An 18,286-nucleotide genomic window follows, 5' to 3' on the forward strand; every position below is an offset into this window, starting at 1 on the left:
CTTCAGGATAGACATTAAAGATGATGAATTAAGATTTAAATATGCATGTTTGTATCTATTTGTGCAGTACACTGAGACTGATTTTTTTTTTTTAATTTTTTAACTTACAATAGTATCTGATGCTGAGAACAGCATGTAGAACTCATTAATTGCTTTCCTTGGCTTGAGTTCAAAGATGTGAGTACTGTAGCTGTATTTGGAGGAGGAAAAAACCCTCAACAGAACCCTTTTTTTCCACTTGCATCATTTAGATATCAGTGAGACTGAAGTATCCTCCTTACAAGAAACATGTTAGAGATACTGTTTTTATTCAGAACTTGGGCTAATGCTTCATTTAGCAAGTACTTCTCTTTTGTCCCCACTTTCCTTTGCAGGCTGCTGAAATGGCAGAACTCACAGCTAGGATCACACAGCTGGAATTGGCCAGGCAGAAGAAAGAGAGTGAGGCCCAGGAGTGGCAGCAGAAGGTAAAGCAGAATCTGAAGCAGCAGCAGTAATTTCTGTGGAGTTAATCTTCATTTTGTTTTGTGACCTAAACTACTACATTAGAATACTGCCACTAGACGAGGTGTCTGCAAGTAGAGGCTGTTGCAAATATGCAGCTTTATGGTTTTTTGTTTTGCTTTTTTTTTTTTTTGTCTTGTAAAATGAGTGCTGCGTTCTAACTCCAGCTTGGAATAGTTTGATTAGACCTATAGGTCATTTTCCATGGGTTCTAACCATTCCTTAAATCTCTGATGTGTAAGCCAGCAGAAAATGTTGCTAGTGACTGTGACTGAGTAGTTTTGGAACACAGCGCTTCAGTGTGCAAGAGATGTAGGGCTCTTAAGTAGCGTTTTTGTGTGCTTCTGCAAGAAGTTAGTCACATCTGAATTGCACAGACTAAGTGTGGTCTCTTATTGCAGGCACAAATGGTGCAGGAGGACCTAGAAAAGACCAAAGAGGAGCTGAAGACTGCCATGAGCACTCCTCATGTCACTGAGCCAATGCACTCTGAGAACGAGCATGATGATGAGCAGGATGAAAATGCAGCAGAAGCCAGTGCTGAGCTTCGATCAGAGGCCACCATCAAGGACCGCAGCGAGGAGCAGCGTACCACTGAAGCAGAGAAAAACGAACGAGTGCAGAAACACTTGAAGGTAAAAAGTTTGCAGCCGAGTGTATGTGCATGGGCATTGCTACTATTCATTTTGTCACTGTGATTGTGAGCTTTTACAGGAATTCCTTAAAACGGAAGGAATAAAAGAAGGGAGTAGTGAATAGTGAGTGAAGGAAAAGGTGATCATGACTTGATTGGATTGCTGCTTACCATTAGGGAAAAGGGGCAGAACTTTGTCTCTAGTTCATTTCTATTTCATTGGAAACGGCGAAGTCTTTTCAAGCAATGCCAAGAGGCAGCATCTGTGAGATAGAGTATGCTTGTGTGAGTCTTGCCAGCTACCTGACAGCTGTTCAGAGTCCAGCTGAAATGAATTGGAAGGCTTGGTTGAATTCTATTCTGCAATAGGCTGTAACTGTCCTGTCTGAACGGATTGCACTGCGAAATGCTGATAGTAGCTGCTACAGCTCAGCGTGTGCGGGGGAAGAGGGGGTAGAAATGTTTTACCTCCTTCTCATAAGGAATTCCACTCTTCAGGTATTGATGCTTCGAAAGTGGTAGTAGCTTGTTTTCTGTAGGTTTTTTTTTTTTAAAATGTCTTCTGGCTGCATGGCTTGGAACAGTCTTGGCTTGTTTTGTGTCATGCTGTGTTGGTCATGCATAGGTAGAGTGACAGAGGTGTCCTCTGTCATGCACAACGCATTTCTTCTGTGGTAGAAGGCTAGTAGTTGCTTGATTTCTGCAAGGCAATCTTGAAGTCTTTAGGTATTTCTCCACTGGACTTTCTCCTTCCTCTGAAATAAATTAGTGACAGTCTTTCTTACTGTGCTGGACAAAGATAAGTAAGGTGGAAGCACCTGCAGTTAACTATTTTCAAATATAGAGAAAAAATATTTGCAACTTCCACACAATTGCTTAGGTTGGAAAGGATCTCTTGATCATCTAGTCTCACTATTCTGCTCAAGAAGGCTCAGCTGGAGAAGGTTGCCCAAGACAGTATGCAGTTGAGCTTATCTGTTTCCTGTGTAGGAGGATTAACAAGGAACTTCCTTGCCTGGCACGGAGGTTCTGGCTTGGCTAACCCACTGCTGTCTTTGTCCCCTTCACTAGGCTCTTTCCTCAGAGTTGGCAAACGCTCGGGATGAAACCAAGAAGACGGCCAATGATATGATCCACGCTGAGAACATGCGGCTGGGCCGAGACAAGTACAAGACCCTCCGTCAGATTCGGCAGGGCAACACCAAGCAGCGCATTGATGAGTTTGAGTCCATGTAAACTCTCCCCTGCGCTTGCCGCTCTGCAGTCCCTTCTCCCTTCTTTCTCATCCTCTCCCATCACTCACTCATAATCGTGCTGTGCTGGAACCACTACAGAAGAGCGACCATGGTCTTATTTATAGAGTTTTTGGTAAATGCTGGAGTTCAGCAACAGAAGAAAGAACGACACTTGCATATTCCTGGGATAGCTTGGGAAAGCTAACTTGTATTAGGGCAAATCTGAAATTCTATGACTTTGGGTAAAGTCGTACTGCATTTAGTTAGTTTTGCTTACTGAAATGGCTGTGTAACTGTTCTCTCTCATTGAGTAGGGAGGCCAGTAGATACTTTCTCTGAACTATATAAAGTGCTAACAGTTTGACATTGTGCCTTCCTACTAACTTGCACAAGCTTCAGTATTAAGCTCTGAGGCCAGGATCTAAATTTCTGATGTCATTAAGGGTCTGAATCACGTAGTTGAGATGGAGTCTGGGAAGAAGGATTGGAGGTAGAATGTGGACTTAGTTTCTAAAAGACCAAAGCTTTTGTCCTTTAAATGTAAGCAGACCAAACAGAATCTGTGGCATTCCTGCTGGTGTTACCTTTATTGTTTAAAGATGAAACATGAAATTTCCTAATCACAAGGAGGCCTTTGAAATATTTTCACTGATGTGGGATGTCTTGGATGCCTTGACTTCCAGGCTTTCTGGAATAAGTTTTCCTCTGGGTAAATGGCTTAAATGGTTTTGTTTGCTGTTATTTTGTCTGACTTGAATGTAACTAGTGAGGCAGAGATAGCTAAAGAACACTGCCTTTCATCTTGAGGTCACCACTGAAAATGGAAAGGCATAAACAGAAATTCAAACAACTGAAAACTCCTGTGACTATATTTCTTTTGCTGAAGCAGTACATTTCTAGTCAGATGGCGTGACTTCAGTTTTTTTCCATGAGGCCTTTTTAGCATGTAGTCATTGGTGCCTTATGACTGTATGGATCTACTGTAGCTCAGATGTCTTTGTTTAAAATAGATACACTCATAAAAAGTGAAGAACAGCCGAGGACCAAAACTGTTTTGTATCTGGGTCATGTAGAAACAAAGCCGTAGCTGTGTCTTCCTGGCTTCCAGCAGCATTTCAAGGGAGAGGGTCATGAGATTTGTCCAATTGTTGCCTTAATCTTCACTAGCATTTTGCCAGATTCCTGGCTCGAGTGTGTGTGTGTGTTTTTTTTTCTCCAGAAGGATGCTTTGCCTTTTTGTAGTTTCTAGTTCAGAGGGTTCTGTCTCTTAAGAGGAGGACAGTGGTGGCTGTGGGGAGGCTCGTCCTGTGTTAATTGTTGTAATCACTTTCTATCCATTCCTACCAGGCTACCCAGGGTCCTCCTTGTCATTTCTAAGGAGGGAACAGCCATGTATGCTCAGGGTTGAATTGGATTTAGCCTTGATCCTTTATAGAAGGAAATGTGGACCCCTAGAAGAAGCCTCTTAACGATGGATTTCCTCTACAATGGTGTCTTCATTTGCTTTGCCCTTCTTAGTACAGCTTGTTCCTATAGAAAGTAATGGGGCTAGCCTATGATTTATTTTCTTGCCTAATGTGATTCTAAATTAATGTGATTCTAAATCTTTCTCAATTTTGTGGATGCCCTCTTTATCTGTATGGTATCACTGCTCATGATGATTCACATCTGAATGCTGAAGTGTTTTCAGCTCCTATTATTATAAGCAAAGGAGGAGTGTGCCAAAAAAGAAATGTCCACATCAGTGTTAACGAACTGCAGTATTTCCTCATCAACTCCTTGGGCTGCTAGAAACAACCTCACCAGTGTTGTATTTTTTTGGAAGCAATACATGTCTGTGAGTAATCCATGGAAACACCAATCAACCAAACTATGGTTAGAAGTTTAGTGTGCTACTTCTGAACATCCTGATTAGTGGTATGGGAGCCCCCTTTACCCTCCTGGACAGAACATGGGAATGCAGGAAGCTTTTGGCTGACCAAAAACATCTGCTCCAGTACTTTGAAAGTCACAAATGGAAGATCGCAGTTAAATTTGTCAGAACGGATTTGCATATTTCTGTACTGAAGGGTTATTGGCACTGACTCTATGCGAGTCTCATTACTGGTGGAGCAGACAACCATTACACTTCTCTTCTGGTGCTTTAAAGCTGGTTCTCAGCACTTCTGCTCTGTCCACAGCAACTATTGGTGCATTTGCAGGGAAATAAAGCCCTTATTACATTAAAACAGTTTCCTAACAATCTGATATATAGTGCCTGAAATATGTGTTCAAATAATAAAACAGTGAACCTTTCTGCTCACACAACATTGCTGAACTCGTGTTACGATGCTGGCATATCTTGTTTATAAGGTTTGGGTTTTTTTTTTTTTTCTTAAATCATTCTAGCTCCAGTTGGTCCAATATAGAATAGAACAGCCTGTGCCAGTGACCTGACCTCACTCTTTGTAGTTGTTTCAGCTATGCCTTCTTCTTAAGCAGTATTATATTCCAGTGGTATCTAATGATATTTGATTTCAATACTTCTAGCTATGCACAATTAGAAAACTAGAAAATATTAGTTGTGGGATGGAGGATGTGTTTATGGTCCTCTTCCCTTGGAAATATATACTGTATTATAAAGGAATGATATTTTGCAAGAAAACTAATGTAAGAAGCTTTCAGTATTACAGTGAGATTTGTAGGCATGTTTTTTAATTTTTATTTTTCAGATTTGTTTTTCTTCCTTTCCATGTCCCAGTTCAAATGGATAACTACTCCTCATGGGGGTGGAGGGAGGGAAGAAGAAATACCTTATCAAATGTTTGCCTGGCTTGATTTATCTCTCTTTTTTTTTTTCCTTCTATTTTTTGTTGTTGTTGTCGCTGTAAATTATTATTTTTTTGACCAGCCTTTTTACTGGATTATAATAAAACACATTTTCTTAGGGTTATGGAGTAATTCATGGATCCATGTGGTTATTTGCAAATAGACCCTTGATATTAAGGCTTTTTTTTTCCTGTTTGGGAGGAGCTGTTAAAATCCATACCCTGTTCTTCCTACAGTGCCAATAAAGTTTAGAGAAATTCAGCAGATGGTGTCTGGATGATTGCTTAAAGTTTGCTTTCAGTCTAGCAGTGTGCTTCCCAGTTAGATGTCTGACACATGACCCATAGAAGGTCAGCCTGAGTGTAAGTTTTAATTTAATGGAGGGTAAATTTGTATCGCGTTTAACTTCTGCAGCCAGAGGAGGAGGAAAAACTGTTTCAAGAATTTGCCAGCTGAACACCTGGTGTGTAGGGCTGTGCCCAGGCCCTGGAGGAATCTAGCAACAGGTGAGTTTGTAAGAAGGTCGCCAGCCTTGGCCTTGCTGCACGTCTCACCTGTGTTTGTCTGAGCCTGGCCCTTCACTGTTGATTTCAACCTCATTTGTTTCACAGCTGCTTTGCTCTGGCTTTCTTTCTGTTTGTGTTTCCTAAGGATGCAAGACAGGGCCCAGTGATGGAGGAATATGGCCGCTGCCAACTTTCTGCTGATGAACTGTTTGATCTTCATTTGTGTCTGCTTTTCATGTGGTTGTTAAGAGGGTCTTTGCATAGCCTCTATCTCCTGCTTGCTGCTCTGTGAAATAAGGCAAGAGATCTAAAAAAAACCTGCTGGTACTCAGATTTGCTGCTGTAGGAGAAACTTGGAGCAATGGAAACTTCTGAAATCTGTATTGGCTTTGGCATGGATACAGTTTTTGTAGGATGGTCTTCCTCATTCCTTCCAGGATTCAAATAAACCCAAACAAGACCAGATGAACTGTAATGTCCGCTTGAACACTGCTGTAGTGCATTCTTCAAGAGAAAGCATGCTGATCTGTAAATGCAGCTCTCACAAATGGGTTTCTATCATTTACTGCACTTGCTTCTAGGTAGGCAATACTTTCTCACTTACGCTTATGTTTCTGGAGGATCTGGAGACTCCAAAATAGTGTGAAGCTGCATCAGGGTTAGATACTAGGAAAAGGGTTCTTCACCTGAGGGTATTCAGGCATGGAACAGGCTCTCCAGGGCAGAGTTCATGGGCCCCAAGCTGCCAGAGCTCAAGGTGCATTTAGACACTGCTCTCAGATGCAGGATTGGAATTTTGGGTGGAGCGAGGGCTTGGACTCAGCGATCCCTGTGGGTCACTTCAAAGATGTTCTGTGATTCTGTGATCATCCTAGTCTATCTTTAGACAGGTTGAGATACTAAACTGAATTTATTCCATGTTTCATGTCAGCTGACCTGGGAAGTTTCAGACTTCATGAATCTTGCTGTAGTGGCTCTTCATTGAGAAGGCGCATCTATGAGCTGTGTTCCAACTTCTTGCAAAGCACAATAATGAAGTGTGTTAAGCATAGACAGTTGTGTGGCAACTGCTTGAAAATCATGAAGACAGGATATCTCCTACTGAGGAAGCACAATAACAGGTACAACTAGTTTTCTCCGTGCCATTCAGTGTGACTGTTCTGTTGAGTTATACATAGCTGAGGAGCACTCAGTCCTGAGCATGCAGTGTAATTAACTTCCACCTATAATCTGACCGTGGCAACTGGCAGAGAACAGTGTAATTCATCTATGACTGATGTCAACACAGAACTGCTGCATAGTCATATGCAAGTTGAATCCATGTGTGATGTCAGACATTTCCTTGCAGGAAAATCAGCTCATCTCTAAGAAAAGGCTCTGGGCTGCAGTGCATATTCAGAGTTAGGCTAAGGCTAGCTTTTGTCTTGCAGGTCTGCAGCTTGGGGACGATGATGCAGGTCGCTGCTACAAAGTAATGCTTGGATGCACACCTGGTTCAGTGTGATAGCTCCCTCAAAGCTACTAGTAATTTTAGGATTGATATTCTCAAATAGCACAATGAAGCTGTTACAGAGAACAGAACAACAAGGAGAGAGGAAAGAATAAGGTGAGTCTGAATAAAGGAGTTTTGGGAGTTCTTTCCAGGATCATCTTTTAAGAAGGCATTTCCTCTGTGTAGGTGTTAATATCGCTCTTAGAGCTTTCTAGTGAGCAGAGTTAGTTGGAAAATTACAAATCCCTGTCACTGTTACTGCCTCTGATTGTGCTCTTTTCAAGAAATACAAGCCAAGGTTGCTCTCCAGTCAAGAGGGAGGGTCAAGGGAATGTGGAATATCTTGCTCTTGACTTGGAAGGTTATAGAGAAGCTCGTCTGTACTCCACATGCAGACATAGTCCCTTCCCATTCATCTCTGAAGCATCCTTGACTGACTAAAGGAGAAGCTGCAAATAAAGGCCTTGCCTGGGTACTGTAACTTGTAGTGGCCTTCACCCAGCCAAGCAGCAGCTGCATTGCCAGAGGTGGCTGTTGTCAAGGAGCTCTGTTAAATTCAATTTGCTTCCCTGATGCAGCATTAGCTCATCTTTGGTGATAGCACTGCACTCTTGCTTCCAGTGGTGAGAATTTGTCCCTTGATTCATTTGTTTTCGGCAATTCTAAAGTTGCTAAAACTTAGAGAAAGGCCAGAGCAAGAAAATGGTAGTCTTGTTTGACAGATATATAGAGAGGCATATTTAAAGCCTTCCCCTGAACCCTTTGGCCCCTACTGGTCAGTGCTTTCAGAGACTTGAGCTCACTTAGTGTAAACGCTTTGTAGGTTCGAGTTCAGAACATCAGTTTTGGGGCAGCCCTCTTTACCCGGTCCTGTGGGCTTGGAGAAAGCAGAACAGGCACAATTTGTCCTGTTTGCTTATAGAGCACAACACAGAGGGTGATGTATTTCTTCCAAGGTAGAACAGAGCTGTGGCTGAGTCTGGTGATTTCATGGAAATCAGTGCAGACTTTTTGCACTACCTTCGTGTGGCCAGACCACCTGCCCTACTCGCAAACCTCTGAACAATAATGGAGCCAATTCTGTACTGGGACAGAATGCTGGTCTTCAACTTTGTTATGACTCATTGAGCTGTTTGCTCTGTTCCTTTCTTCTGTCTGGACTACTTTACTTTGCGAGCTCCACTGTTAAGAACCTGAATTTTATCAAGTATCAGTTTTTCACTGGAGAAAGCAGGTGACAATATGCTGACCTGGTTGGCATCTGTATACCTTGCAGCTCACACATGGGTAGGGACTGGGACAGTTTCTTCTGTGTATATAATTTCTATCCCTTCCCCTTTCTGTCCTTGCGGAAGCTCAGCTGCAGGAAAGGTTGCCTCTGCTGATTCTTCCTCCCACTCCCTCTGAGGATGGACGTATTCCTCCCTTAATTTATCAGATATTCATTCAATGGTAGTGAAGTTGCTCTCACAAACCCAGAACTGCATACCTATGTACATTAATAACTACAAGATTAGATCATGACTGTCCAACTGCAGTCTCTTGGAAGCTACAAAGTTAACAGAAGAATTCTTCAGGTTTGCACAGTGTGTCTACCCAAAGGAACAAGTGTAAGTCTGCCTGGTGCTGACCATGCCTGTGTATTTGGAAGCCCTGAAACCAACTATGGTTGGAGGAGATGGAGATAGAATCCAGGAAGCCTGAGCATGCTTCTGGCTCTGGAGGGCTGCAACACTATTGCATGAAGTCTTGTTGGACCAATGCTGTGCTGATATCAATCTGTTTTCTACTTATGCAACAGTCAGGGGTGGGGGGGATAATTGCATCTCACAGATATTTTGGAAATTTTCTGTGAGGGTCCCTGGACTGGGAGGAAAGAAAATTCTCCTTTGGTGCAGAGGAAACTGGGTAATGTATTTCAGGCTAGAAAAATCTCTTCATTCCCAGTATGTGCTAAGGTGTTACTAGACGTGTCAGCACAGCCACTGCACTGATGGCAGCCTGACCTGCTAGTGAGCAAGAAGAGGCATGTGCATGTGTGTTTGCTGGTGGAAACTTGACTTTTACCAAATTTCTATGAAACAGAGTTAAGGATTCACTTCAGCTATGCCTGTCATTCCTGTTGTGTGCTGTCTTTCAAAGCAACATTTTCAAGGGCTTTTTTTTTTTTTTTTTTTTTTTTTTTTTTTTTTTTAAGTGGGGATTTTTAAATCTCCTCTATCTTTCTTTTCTCTTTCTGTGGGATGGGTAGTTATTTAACAGCTTTCTATTTGTATCCTGGACTAAATGAAAGAAGTTTTGCTCTGGAAATTCTGGATTTACTCTTAGGCATGCTGCTAGATAGAATTGGAAGGAAGAAGTAAGGGAATAAAAGAACAAAAAAAAAAAAAAAACCCAAAATAACAATAACAACAACAAAAAGCACCAAAAAAAAAAACCCTGACGCCAACAGACTTTTTTCCTCGCTGTTACAAAGACCTTAGCACAGGATATCCGAGCCCAGCTTAGGACGTGGTTCCATCCCACCCTATCATGGCTACTTCTGTTTTCACAAGAAAACTGCTGCTTGCCTCCCTGCAGGATTGGGTGTGATGATCTCAGGCCTGACTTCCCTCTTAGTGCTCTCCTCTCTTCCATCTGGTGGCATTGACCTGTCACTTGCTGTGCTCTGAGTTCCTGGCAAGGAGAGAGGTCAGTGTCAGGCAAACACACGAATGTCCTTGCTGTGAAAACTGCTGCACATACATCTAGTTTATCTCTTGTTTCAAGGTTTGCTGGAGATAAGATGCTTTGTGGCTTGTTTGTTTGGATCACTGGTTTGCCTGCTGCACCTCTTGATGGTGCCTGAGAAGTGAAGGCAGGATTGGGCACAGGATGTGAGTGCATGGAGAGAGGAACATTTTCCAGCCAATTCTCATTCTTATACTTCAGATTTTTTTCTCCTGTATGGAGTGATTAAAAAGTCAAATTTCAAAAGTTGTTGCCTATGCCGGCTAGTATTATATTATTTCATTAAAAAACTTGATTAAATCAAGCATCTTAATGAATGGTGAACTGTTAATTGGAGGGACAATTCAGGATCCTGAGATGAGAGCTGTTCTCACACTCCGCAAAAAAAAAAAACAAAAAACCAAAAACAAACAAACAAAAAAAACCCAACCAAAACTGAAACTGTCCACTGCAGAGTTTTGTTTCTTAGGCAAAGTGATTTACCCTGGAGCAGAGCAACTCTATACTGATGTCACTGTTTCAGGAAACAAACTGGAAGTTTCCTCTCTGGAAGCTTCACAAGCATGAAATATCAGTTACTGTGAAACGTGATACCTATCTGTGCTTCTGTGGCACTTTTCAACGGAGAATTTAACAACTGAAAGAACCGTGGCTGCTTTTTGTGACTGTCCTGGGAAGTGTGTGAATGAATATTAGCCTTCTGCAGCTGGGAGCCTGCAGTACTGGGGAACGATGTAGCCAGATGTTGTCCATGTCAGGAGGATGTCTGAGTAAGTCTGCCTTTCACCCTGTTTGTGTAAGAACTGATTGGGCCCCCACGTGTCTTCACAAGGCACCATCATTCAGGCCTTCAGTGTTTCCATTACTCTACTTTTCCAACAGTCAGTTTGTTACCATCTCCCTGTCCCCTAATATAGTTAGACACTGCACTGAACACTGCTCCTAAAATTTGGATTTAGGGCTAGTTCCTGTAAGGGAAGTCTGGAAGGCAAAACAAGAGGAATCTTCCTCGGGGACTGATGTGAGGAAATGATGCTTGTTACAGTACTTTGCTCAGTACCTCTGAGTGCCCTGTTACAACCACCAGTGGGCTGGAGAGCAGCAAGATTCATGCACAACTCCTCCCACTCCTCCTCCCTCCCCAGAGAGGCTGTCCTTACTTTTTTTTATTCCCCCCTCCTCCCCCCCACCATATTTATAACTCTTACTCTAGCTTGCCTTGCAACAGAAGACATCCCAGGAAGCACAAAGAAAGACCTCAGTAGCATGATAGCTCAAGGCATCTCGGGGCTCATGCGACCCTTGTTAAGTGGACTGAAAGTGAGTAAAACTCACTTTGTTTATTTCTGTGAGGTGACTGGGCAGAATTGCTTACGATCAAAGCAGACGTCAAGAAGAGGCTTCAGCTCCACATGCAAGCTCCGGTGTTCTCCTGGGGAATCGAGGTGAGTAAAATCCTTACCTTACCCGTATATTGCTGAACTACGAAGTACCTTTTCAGAAGGGAAATGCATTGAACTCTACCTTGGCCCCCACAGAAGGAAACTGGTGCAAAGCATGATCTGTAAGGGAGAGGTGGATAAGGCTACGTAGACGTTGATCTGGGATGAAAATTGTTTAGGGAACTGATCTGTGAGAGGTACTGCTCCTCTGTTTCTGGAAGCTTCTGAAGCCATGGAGGCCACAGCTAGTGCCTGGATTCTGAACATGAGTATATCATATGGCACATGAATTCATGCACTATCGAGGTCCCGTTAGGGACCATGAGGCCTTTGAGGAATGGGGATGGTAGGCAGGTCAGGTCAGGTCAGGTACCTGGGCATCCTGCTGTGCAGAGGTGAGATGATCACTGAGGTGCTCTGTGAATTGCAGATTCTCTCGCTTTTCTTATCTCTGCTGCTGTAAATGCAGAGTGGGGAACTGATGTTGTCTGCCACTCTAGGAAGCAAAATACTCTCTCTAGACAATTGGAATCCTCACTGCCATGCCTTCCTGGAATGTTCTTCCTGACAAGATATGGGGAATGTAGATCAAATGCTCATCTGATGAGATGGTGGCTGTAGGTGGCAGGGGCTATACAAGACCACATCATCTATGTCCTGCGAGGCTTCCAAGTGCAGCGTCACATGCTGGGTTTTGCTGAGGCTGCTTACTTAGGTTAGGGTATGCAGTTCATCATAGTGGTTGAGTTTGTGAGTTGAACTGTGCTGTGAATGTTGGTCAGAAGTTGCCCTGATCTGGAGGAGATGGAATGAATGCTGTTTCTCTCTTGTTTGTAGATGCAGTTTCCCCAACTCAGCATTAAGTGATGCTGATGGCCTTGTCCTTAATACTACTAGATTAAATCCTGTAGGCCATCAACACAACCAGTTATTTCTCCTAAGTAAGGATTGCATCAGCGCAGAGGACGTTATTCAGCATGATTGTTCTGTAAGCTGGGCTGAGCATGTCTTATCACAAGAAAGCCCACTGTGATGGAGCTCACACAAGAAGTGAGCACTTTGTGAAGGAATAACAAGCAGAAAAGGAATGGTCAGCAAGCAATTCCCTTGGGAAGGGAGGGAGAAATGATGAGTGAATGACAACATCCTTTATCACTTACTATTATTAGATCCTGTGGGCTTCTCTTGTTATTACTGCATTTGGGATTAACATCCCAGGCTCCACAACATACTAATGCCTACAAACACACCAGCCCAAGCAGAAGCAGTGCAGAGCCTCTGCGTTTATTCACTCACAGCTGAACATTTATTTTGAGAGAAGTGCGGTAAAATAGGAACTACTGTGGGTCAGCTCAGATTTGAACTGCTCTAATTTGTGCATTTCCACTGAGAACTGGCAACCTGAATGTCTTCTAATGTGTGTAGTGTAATCTCTCAGGTATTCAGCCAAAAGGCTTTGGTAGCGGATGTGCAGGAGAAGATGGGATCCTCTGATTTTTTTTTTTTTTTTGCAAACTTTTCCTACAGCTCGGCAGATTCAGTGACAGTGCATTTTATAAATCGGGATGGAGAGCGACTCACAACCACGGCCAAAGAAGGGGAGAGTCTGCTGGAAGTGGTAGTCAACCAAAACTTGGCCATTGATGGATTTGGTAGGTGTTGGAGATGCATATGTACTCTAAGGAGTTCTGTGTCCAGTGGGTACTTGGGAATAGTACAACTGCACACACAGTACTGTGTTCTGATGAGACCAGGAAGCACAGGGAGGATGCATACATTTCTCTCACTAATTTCATCATTGTCACTTAGCTATGCAGTCTGCTTTCCTTGAATTGCTTAAACCTGGGGTCTCAATTTGCATCTGCTTTCTGGTGAGGTTCTTGTCCCAACAGCTGCTCACTGGGCTGTCTTTCCACACTTACCGCCCTGCTGCCTCTGGAATTCCAGTGGCACATTGGTTGGAGTTGAAGTATGAGTATGAAAACCTTGATCCTCCCAGAGCAGAGGCAGGCTGAAGTCTATCTTCATCTGCTGTGTCTTCTGGTGTCTCTTTTGACATGCTATAGGTCTGCTGAAGGACCTTTCCTCCCACTATTTCCAAAGATCATCTCTCTTTACCCCAATGTTTTTGCTGATTTGCTGCCACTTCCTCCCTTTTCCACCAGGTGCATGTGAAGGGACATTAGCTTGCTCCACCTGCCACCTCATCTTTGAGAAAGATGCCTTTCAAAAGCTGGATGCCATCTCAGATGAAGAGATGGACATGTTGGACTTGGCATATGGACTCACAGAGACGTAAGTATACCTGCTGGCAGTAATAGATGCTCAAAACCCTGCTGAGACAGATTCTCAGCACCTGTTTGGCACCCATTTCCAAAGGAACAGGTTGTTCTATATTGCAACTGTGCCTCTAGAGCTGTTTTCTTTTGGGTCTTTTGCTTCTGTGGAAAGTAATCTTGGACCAAATATTCCAATGTGAGTTGGGAATTTCTTCCTTTACTGTGGAAACAAATGAACTTCACTTAATATTTTCTTCTCAGATCTCGCCTTGGATGCCAGGTGCGCATTAAGAAGTTGATGGATGGTCTGACAGTGCAGGTCCCTGTGGAAGTATCAGATATTAGGAGTCAGCTGGAGGTTGGAAAGCAAAGCAAGCAGTAACCAGAAACAGTTCCTTCACAACCTGCCTCCTTAGGTGTGGAGGGACACTTTGCTTTATGTTAACACCAGTACTCTGCAGCTGGTTTACGGTAGACAATAGAAGTCTGGTTTAGTATATATGACTGTTCAGCAAATCTCTTATTTAAACAAAGCTTAATGCTAGGATTTTCAACATAAGTTTTAAATAAGTGCTTAAGTGCTCTCATGAGCACAACTGGATGAAAACATGTGGCTTTACAATTCCCTGGTAGCAGTAAACATTTGTACTATGTGTAACTCATCTCCTTTTAAATTTAAGTATTCCACTATTCTATGTAGCTACTGGGAATTCTGTGATATTCTGTTACTTAACTGCAGAGCAGCTTTTTCCCAATTTGGGAAGCTTGAGAAGAGATAGCTGTTCCAAAAGCAAGACTGTGCTACTTGGCTTAATGACATCGACAATCTTAGTCTGCTTAGCAGGAGCATTTGAATGCATGTCACTGAATTGTTATGTGCCATGATATGCTAATTTCTCTAAATAACACATTTTCTCATTAATGTATTGCAGCGTACATAAAATAAAATCCTAATAATCAGGCTTTTAGGTCTGTAAATATGCTTTTCTTGTAATATCAGTCTGGTTGCAGTAGAACTAGTATAGGGGGAATTTAGATGTAGTAACCTACTGTCCCAGTTACCACTGTTTCCCCCCCCCACCCCCCCCTTGTTTTAGGTGGCAAAGTTGACATGTTCGCTCAGAATGATGTAGAGAATCCATGACATGTAATCAAATGTAGCAGAAATGCTAAGTCAGAACCTGATGGAGCACCTCGTGGGAAAGCAGGGCCAGTTCAGGAGAGCTCAAATGCAAGCAATGCAGCTGATGATGGAAGGGATGGAGCCAGAATCCACCCCTTCCCATTTAAGGGCTGGCAGTGGAGGTGAGAGGGTATCTTGCTAGAGATCCCTGCCTACCTGAGGCCTTCCAAATGTAAATGAGTTTTCTTCCTTTGTTTCTGCATCCACAGCTGCTGGTTTTGGGTTTGTCCTCATTTGCTGCAGCTGAAGATATTGCCACTCTGCTCTTATTGCTGTACTTCCCATCACTTCATAGTGTTACAATTAGATAGGTGAAAAATGAATTTTGTAGAGAGGGGTAATATCTCTCATTAGACCTAATACTGTACTGGGGAGGACAGGCACTTTTGGTTATACAAATCCTCCTCTAGATCTGAAAGAACTGCAAAAGCCAAGCTTAAGCATCCTGGTGCAGTGGAAAACATCCTTTAAAGGTGTTAAAATACATAAAATGATTTAAATACATAAAATGATTTTGTCTCATGACTCTGCTTCCTTCCGGAGATTTCCTGCATTATCCTCCAGGTTTGTGCTGGATTTGCAAACCAGGATCGACCTGGAGCAGTTCAGAAAAACGAGAGCATAGTCTTTACCCATCCCACAGCTCTTTAGCCTATTGTTAAATACAAACGCTATGCGGTGCGTCTGACCGTCAGACTTCGTCTGAACGCCAGGGGCTGAGACGGTAACGGCTGATGCTTCGCTCAGACACCAGGTGGAGCTCGTTGTACACCGGCGATTCACAAAACTCAGGGCAGGTAGGAAGGAAGAGGATGAGACTTGGACCTGAGTTTTACTGACATCGTCCTATTTCTGTTCTTTACTTGGTCTCTTACGCTCTGACTGGTATCGGGCTCTATCTGAGACATCTCACAGCAGTTATCCGTGGCTGATAATTCCTCCATGCTTCTCTTTCAGGCAGGAGTAATTCTGCTATGAGCTCTGCTCGTATCGCTGTGGTTGAGGGTCAGTGTGTTGCAGTCACTGCAGTTAGGCAGTGACACCCTGTAACTCCCTTGCCTCGGACTTTGATTTCTGCTCTGGTCTGTCATGCAGAAATCAATACAAAATTGAATGCCAGAAAAATAAGAATGTGTACTAGGAAAAAAATCCAGGTGCTGCACACTTGTTTGTGATTTACCATGGGCTACAAAAGAGATTCAATAAAAACAGTGAAGCCACCAGGTGCAGTACCACATCCTGAATTCCCATTCCTGATGCTGCCCCTTTGACAAGCTGAGTGTTTGGGGCTTTGCAGTTGTACTCATTGGCCGATTCCTGTTTGTGAGCCTGCAGTGGGACCACAGCTTGCTGCTGGAAGATGCCATTTCTTTTTAGCCAGCATGAAGCCATGCACTGTTGGGACGGTGAGTGAGGCTATAGCTGTTAGTTTGAAAGGGCTGAGCAGTGGCTGTCACGTTCCACTCCAGCATGGTTGCTTTTTGAAGAAAATGTTTCCAGGGTGAGAGTGAGCTGTTTGCTTTGAAATTTAGGTAGCAAAATCCTTGACAAGTCTGACACTTAAAGGTGCCACAGAGTGTCAGATGGAGACCTGACTTTCCTGATTGTAGGTATGTCAGTAATGAAATTAAGATAGTTGAAATAACTGCAGCTGTTCCCTGGGCGCTTCCATCATACTTTCTGTCTACAGGATGAGAAAACAAAATTATATGTGCCAAGCAGAAATGAGAGGAGGCTGAAGTGTGAGTCATTGTCTCCTCAAGGCAAATGAGCTGCTCTTTCTTGGCCTTGATCTTTAGTGGGCAAGGGAAAAGGAAAGCTCCTTGCTTTCAAGTTGGCAGCAGTACTACATGGCTGCCTGAGTGCTGGTGTCTAACAGAGCCCTTTTTTATTTGTTAATCTGAAAGTGAACAGCAAGGGAAGGGAAATTTGTGTCTACACCTGAGAGCTGTGCATTAAAGGAAAACGTCACTTTTCTGGGTCAAAACAATGTGTCTTTGATATCATTTGTTCTGAGCAAACAGGGTCATGTGAAATTTTTCTCAGGGGCTTTCTCAGTCTTCTGTCCCTAGGAGTTCTATGACTAATGTGCTATATGTATTTTGTTGACCTGGAAGTTAGGGGAAAGAATCTGCTAACTTAGCAGGTGTAGGATTAGTTGCAAAACTGAGGGGAGCATCTTCATCTTCATATCCACAAAGCTAAAATGCCAGTCCTGCATGAGTGCCTGGGCTTGTGGTGAATGAGTGCTCCAGCTTTCACAGGATGTCTAACTGTCAGCTACTGCACGTGATACGAATAAACATTTTAAAAAAAAGTTAGAAATGTTGAATATGAAAACAGTGATGGCTACCAAAAGGTCTTGTTGAAATGAATTGTACTTAACCCACAGGTAAATATTTCCCTGACATTGAACTGAATACCATCTAGCATAAGGCTAAAAAAAGAGTATGATGATCCATAGGAGCAGACGCTTGGGCAAAAATGTTTCTGACCAAAACACACATTTTCTTGGTGCCAAAGTAACTGTTTTACTTAATGTGTAGCTTTCCTAAAGCCATAATGAAAACTCTCTTGGATACTGTGTGCACAGCATCAGACTGCTACTGCAGTGCTGCCTCTGCTGGGCAGCCATGTACTCCCATGGGGATTTGTCTTGTCTTTTCTGAAAAACTTTGTCCAAGTTTTATTAGTTTATTAATAAAATTTCCCTCTGCTAAAAAAAAATCAGTAAGCACAGGGTTAGAGAAATCGTTAGAGAAATATGCCCATATTAGGCAGCCTCAGATGAGAAGAGGAAAATTTGTTTTGCCCCTCCCCTCCCTCTGTTTCTATAAACAAATCTCTCTTTAACTTGCTCATAATTCTTCTAGGTGATGCAAATTCAGAGTTCTTTCTTCTCATTAGGGTCAGGTCCTCCTTGTCTGAGCCAAAATCAGCTGGGCCCCAGAGCCAGTCTACAAGCTGTCAGCTTGTTTGGAACATAGATTAATCTCCCTTCCAAGTACAGATAAATCCATCATAATACTTAGTGCTGTTTCACCTTCCTGAAAAGACACAGATGAGAGGGACAACTGAGCCTACTCATTCTACAGCAGTTCCTGAAAACCTGTGCAGATTTAGTTTGCCTGGTAGGTGCAGACCTGGACAGCAGTGACACAAGTTTCCATGCCTGCAGGTAGGGGGCATCGGCAGGGATAGTTTTACACCTTGTTAAAACAGTAGTAAAATTATCCGCTGCCTTCTCTTTGGTGCTGTTTGTGCCTGTTTCTCTGAAGGAGACCCTCAAATAAGGATGGCTACAGAGAAATACAGACGGCAGAGAGTTCCTTGTCAGCACAGGACACCCTTGCAGGTCGTGGTAGGGGGAAGCACGTGCTTTACAGTCTGCTTTGGTCTTTTGCAAGCAGTACTAAACAAGCACAGAAAGGAGGGGAAAGTAGGAGCAAGGGGAACAAAAGGCAATCACTATC

At 43.0% G+C, this 18,286-nt stretch overlaps 2 protein-coding genes across 3 annotated transcripts in view; both read left to right on the forward strand.

Moving 5' to 3' along the window:
* The window catches only part of MSN (moesin), a 36,447-nt gene extending 33,600 nt beyond the window's left edge, over positions 1-2,847 (forward strand). For both annotated transcript variants that reach the window (XM_042825298.1, XM_042825297.1), the window contains exons 11-13: positions 375-467; positions 906-1,139; positions 2,210-2,847. In XM_042825298.1, coding sequence (XP_042681232.1) covers positions 375-467; positions 906-1,139; positions 2,210-2,374 — 492 coding nt within the window. In that variant the 3' untranslated portion in view covers positions 2,375-2,847. The remainder of the gene's footprint in view (positions 1-374; positions 468-905; positions 1,140-2,209) is intronic.
* A 7,561-nt stretch (positions 2,848-10,408) lies between these two features.
* LOC122163706 (adrenodoxin-like protein 2, mitochondrial) lies at positions 10,409-14,591 on the forward strand. Its single transcript, XM_042825142.1, has 4 exons — positions 10,409-11,354; positions 12,879-13,003; positions 13,517-13,646; positions 13,892-14,591. The coding sequence occupies exons 1-4, from the start codon at positions 10,939-10,941 to the stop codon at positions 14,010-14,012; spliced, it is 792 nt and encodes a 263-aa protein (XP_042681076.1). The 5' UTR covers positions 10,409-10,938; the 3' UTR covers positions 14,013-14,591.
* Positions 14,592-18,286: the final 3,695 nt, after the last annotated feature.

Source organism: Centrocercus urophasianus, unplaced genomic scaffold, assembly GCF_019232065.1.
Source record: "Centrocercus urophasianus isolate 14NV4802_14NV808 unplaced genomic scaffold, USGS_Curo_1.0 seq_24, whole genome shotgun sequence".
NCBI lineage: Eukaryota > Metazoa > Chordata > Aves > Galliformes > Phasianidae > Centrocercus > Centrocercus urophasianus.